This window comes from Pinus tabuliformis, chromosome 3_2 (genome assembly GCF_031772625.1).
Source record: "Pinus tabuliformis cultivar Carrire ecotype Pingquan chromosome 3_2, CPIR1, whole genome shotgun sequence".
NCBI lineage: Eukaryota > Viridiplantae > Streptophyta > Pinopsida > Pinales > Pinaceae > Pinus > Pinus tabuliformis.
The window spans coordinates 899,966,357-899,970,975 of NC_142302.1; the positions used below are offsets into that span (position 1 = coordinate 899,966,357).

Below are 4,619 nucleotides of genomic sequence, written 5' to 3' on the forward strand. Positions count from 1 at the left end.
CCAGACTCTCTTGTGCCAAATCGAATACCCCCTCAACAACTTGATTTCCTCTTCATATAGTGGCTGACCTAATCTCCAAAGAGATGGAGGGTTGAAATTGCTTCTCCACTCTTGAGATCAATGGTCACGACTTAATTTGTCAGTCACCTTTTTTTTACTTTATAAAATGTTGACCAGTAAAGTCAATAGTTAAATTATTGACTTTAGCCTAAGGTTTAGACTTGGGAAATATTTAAATTTAGTTGTAGAAATGAATTTAGGTGATTGACTGCATGTCATGGCACCTGACCAATGCAAAATCACCTTCCAAGCTACAGTTTCAACAGGTTTAAAACTCACATTAAAAATTATGTAATATTGTTTTTGGGAGGATAATAACTCCAAATGAGGAATGGAATATAAGAAAACTGTTAAAAAGAAGTCTCTCTTATGAATCAAATGTGATCCTATATTTGAGAACTATGAAGAGGTAAGACAAACATCATGAAACGACACCTTTTATAGAAACCAATAAGCATAAAAAAATGAAGCTCATAGAAGAATCTCAGACGATGGACATCCATGCATGTGAAGGATTCAAGATAAACCATACACCAAAGACCATTTAGGCATGAAAGCTTCCCAATCATACAATTTCTATTTGCATATTTGTTGAATTATCAAACTAGGCACAGCTAAACAACATTCTTTGGCCATCAAAATATGAAAAACTGAAAAAATTCTCCATGTGCAATTTATCTCATCTCACATGCTCTATGACATTACACACATATAAAAAACTGCAGGGTACTAGAACAAATAGGTTAAGCATACCAAGCATGCTTCGGTGTAACTTCAAGTCAGCAACATGTAGTGCCTCCTCTATTTTCGTGGAAGCTCTGGATACACAGCCTTTTGAAAGAGCCTCCCTATTGGATCCTGGTAGATACATGTTTGAGCCAATGCCTAATCCATAGTGAAGGGTTCCATCAATCTCAACCACATATATACTGTGTGTAAACCCATGAAGACTGCACTCAAGTTCTGGCAGCTCATCCAATAAAGATTCTGCAAGTGCTCTAGGATGGGTCTGTAATCTGAATTTTAGTTTTAATAATGCTTTGCAATCCAATAAAGTTGAATCCTGAGAATCAAATGCACCACCCGATCTAGAAAAGACTTTTTCCTGCACTTCTTCATCTGCAAGTAAACCAGTGGAGAATCATTGTTAGACAATCTAATCATAAACTTCCATTTTTGTCCCACATGCTGCACTTACTAGAATTAACTGTGGTGCACTGAAATAGAGTTTGAAAGGAAACAAAAACTGAACATTTTAACCTCTTGTAAACTTATCATCTTGTATTTTTCATCTTTGTGTCATCATTTATCTATGTCAATACTAACCCTCCTCTCAGTCCTCTATTATACCATTTTTATTGCATGCCCAAGGTTTAGAACTCGGACTCAGAATTTCTATCAATGACCTGATGTGTGATACCATCTGAACTTTATTGGAGACAACATATTGGCACCAGTACATCCTCATAATATACCTGGAGAACAGCAGAAAGTGAAGCCAATCAAAATTTGAACCATGGCAAACATGACTTGTCAAATAATTAACAAAACAATAAAGAAGTATATTTTCCCTGAACTCAAACCAATCCACCAGTGCCGCTTGAGGCTTATATTCCATGTGCATGTAATGACTCCAAAACATTGAAAGGATAGTCAAATTTATTTATTTTTAAACTGCTTCAAGAAACATGCTCCGAGGAGCGCCCTGCAAAGAGTGAACTTTCTTCAGGTTAGATGCCAGATCTATGTTGTAGTTATTTCGCCAAAATTGCAGGGGACAAACACTCAGCCATCCTTTGAAACTCATACACTGGACGACGATGTTGTAGTTATTTTGCCAAAATTGCAGGGGACAAACACTGAGCCATCCTTTGAAACTCATACACTGGACGACGACCTAACACTCCATTGATCTCACCGATGAACCAATGCCCCATAGGCCAGGATAAACATAATTGAAAAGTTCTAAAAACAGATCAAAGATATGCTCGTGAGATTAAAAAACATGCATACTGACACATTGGAAGTTGTTCAAACTCGAAGGACTTATCCAGTGGCCGCCACTGAAAATGTCATCCCATCAATATCAAAATCACATAAGCAGAGAACATATTGAGACTTTGAATGTTATTCAGGGACAGAAAACTGCACTAACCCTCGAAGAAAAGTACATAAAATATGTTGTTCAAATTCTTGAGGTGGTACTCTGCAATTCCGCAGCAGAACCAAACATGGCCCATTGTATTCCGATTCCACGGAGCCCAATTCCTCGGCACTATCACAGAAGCCATTCTCTCGAGGAAAAGCCTGCAATAACTCAGTGAATTTGGGTTTTAATTGAATGATTAAGGCGAGATCAACAGTCTTTATCACTTAAAGAAACAAAAACAGACAATGACTGTCAATGGGTATCCACAAGGTTCAAATTCCCCGGAAACACGTTTCACCTTTTGGTTTTAGCCCGTGCAAGTGGGTTTTCTGTACCCACCCACAACTTCTTGGACGAAGGGATCTTCTTAGAATGCATTGTAATATTCTGAGATTGGGGTAGGGCACTTGGAAGATCTGATCACAAATATATACAAATAAAAAGGGCAAAGGATAAACCAAACAATGACTTTCTGTTGGATTGAGGCATTCCAACAAATCAGAAATCACAGTGCAAAATGTTGCTTGAGGGAGAGCTGGAGAGGAATTGAAATGCAATCATAGTTGTATGGGTAGGTTCGTGCTGGAGTTAATGAAGTGAGCGTCCATCCGGGTACAAAGCAGAACATATGTGAATTCAAAGAAAACTTACATGGGCAGAGCCCAGACAGGCTTAAATGCTGTTACGATATGGCAGAGTGAATAAATGCTTACCAACAGAGTTGGAGAAGTTGCATAGAGCACAAGCCTATGAGCGAAAGCCTGAGATACTGTCTGTAGAATCACATCCTGCCGCTTGCTTTCGCCTTCCATCACTGCAGTAGTTTCGAAGTTCAAATCCGTCGGGACTCGGGAGTATCATCGAGCTAGATGGCTCTTTCGAAAGTTTGTAGCGCGAACGGTAGAATGAGAGAATGAATATGCATAAAGCATGAGGTTTTTCTCGTCATTTTTTGGTTTTATGTAGTTTCATGATATTTTAACACCCAGTACACTATTATTAGCGGTGTGCTTTTTGTTTTTTCGGTTCCATTTTTTTCTTATTTTTCAAAATGATGATGCTCTGGCTTACCCTTCTAACCATCTCTTCGTCCAATTCACAACATTAAGAAACCATTTTTTTCAGAGGAAAAAATCAAGATAAATTATATTAAGATAATATAACAGACAGCATTACAGATGTCTCAGAGGAGACATTTAGCAGATGGAGAAGAGCATTATAAGACATGATATGGCCCCCGTGAGGAGGACGGAGAGAAACCTGTAATGAAGGGCCGCAGAGGCCGCAAAAAGACATGTGTCTTGGGATTGTTCTTTTCAGAAGTGTAGATATAACCCGATAAATAACCATATATGGGTCCAGCAATTGACAAAAAAAGATAAGTGATGGCCCAGTTGGCGCAAAAATACAGGAAGATAGGATCAGATCAGTAGAGAAACCGCCTGTAGAGTTACAGAATCTTAGGATCAGATCAGGAGAGAAACCACCTGTGGAGAGAATCGAGCTAATCCGATGGGGGCAAGAAGCCCGCAATAGAGATCAAAATGGAGTGTAGAGGTTGGCAGGTGTTCTGGAAGACACGTTGGTTCCTCCAATTCCAGATGAACCAGCAAGTAAGGATGAAGAGAGCACGCCAGGTTGGGCATTGTGAGCTCCACCAGAAGAAGCCATCCTGTACAGAAGGAAAAGACCGATGAGAGAAACCATAAGTGAGAGAGAGCTCGTACCAGATTGTAGAAGAGGCAGCACACTCGAAAAACATGTGGAAGTTTGTTTCTTGCTGTGCTGAGCATAGGTGACACCTGCTCGGACCGAACCATCCTTTTTTTTGGAGGACCTCCCAAGTGAGGTTCTTGTTTGAGAAGAGAAGCCATGAGAAGAGGATCGCTTTAAGAGGGCAGGGAGCTTTCCAGAGCTTGGAGGGGAAGGTCGGAAAAGATGGCGGGAGGGTGGATGAGAGGAGAGAGTAGAGGTTTTTGACAGTGAGAGGGAGGGAGGGCTTCTCAAATGACCATACCAGCTCGTCCTTTGTACCAGATTGGGAGATACCTTTGTGAGAGAAGCTGTTTATGACGGAAAGCCAAAGGGGGCAGAGGGGAGGGGGTAGGCCTAGTTGGTCTTCATTTTTCCAGATTGGCTGATTTGAGGACCACGTCTCAATGAGCTTGTTCCAGGTGAAAAGGCCCTTTGAGTGGAAAAAGGCAAGAAGAGCTGGGGGGATGGAGGATTCAAGTCTGTGCTGGGTGGGATCAATGGCAATGAGGACATTCTCGCCTGTAACGATAGACCATCTCAGATTTTGCAAGAAAAAAGATTGTATCTTCCTGAAGTTCAGCCAAATAGTGGAACCATGCCTGATGCCAAGAGAGGATCTCCTGTGCCAGTAAGATATATTCCGACCTTTGAGATA

General features: G+C 40.6%; 1 protein-coding gene across 2 annotated transcripts; it reads right to left on the reverse strand.

Moving 5' to 3' along the window:
• Positions 1-953: 953 nt before the first annotated feature.
• LOC149183523 (uncharacterized) lies at positions 954-3,158 on the reverse strand. Of its 2 annotated transcripts, XM_089418758.1 has the most exons (4): positions 2,923-3,157; positions 2,216-2,367; positions 1,467-1,535; positions 954-1,179 (listed from the first exon to the last, which is right to left on the reverse strand). In XM_089418758.1, the coding sequence occupies exons 1-4, from the start codon at positions 3,019-3,021 to the stop codon at positions 1,176-1,178; spliced, it is 324 nt and encodes a 107-aa protein (XP_089274884.1). In that variant the 5' UTR covers positions 3,022-3,157; the 3' UTR covers positions 954-1,175. The 2 variants fall into 2 exon arrangements, with proteins under 2 accessions (XP_089274884.1, XP_089274885.1); XM_089418759.1 differs by lacking the exons at positions 954-1,179; positions 1,467-1,535 and adding an exon at positions 1,793-2,123 and having other exon boundaries at positions 2,923-3,158.
• Between the last annotated feature and the right edge of the window lie 1,461 nt (positions 3,159-4,619).

Excerpts from the sequence above, each read along its gene's own strand:
- LOC149183523 (XM_089418758.1), bottom strand. The coding sequence starts at position 3,021 with ATGGAAGGCGAAAGCAAGCGGCAGGATGTGATTCTACAGACAGTATCT. Across the intron at positions 2,368-2,922 it reads CAACTTCTCCAACTCTGTTG|GCTTTTCCTCGAGAGAATGG; the intron begins GTAAGCATTTAT and ends GAGTTATTGCAG. Across the intron at positions 1,536-2,215 it reads TTATGTACTTTTCTTCGAGG|GTATATTATGAGGATGTACT; the intron begins GTTAGTGCAGTT and ends GCTGTTCTCCAG.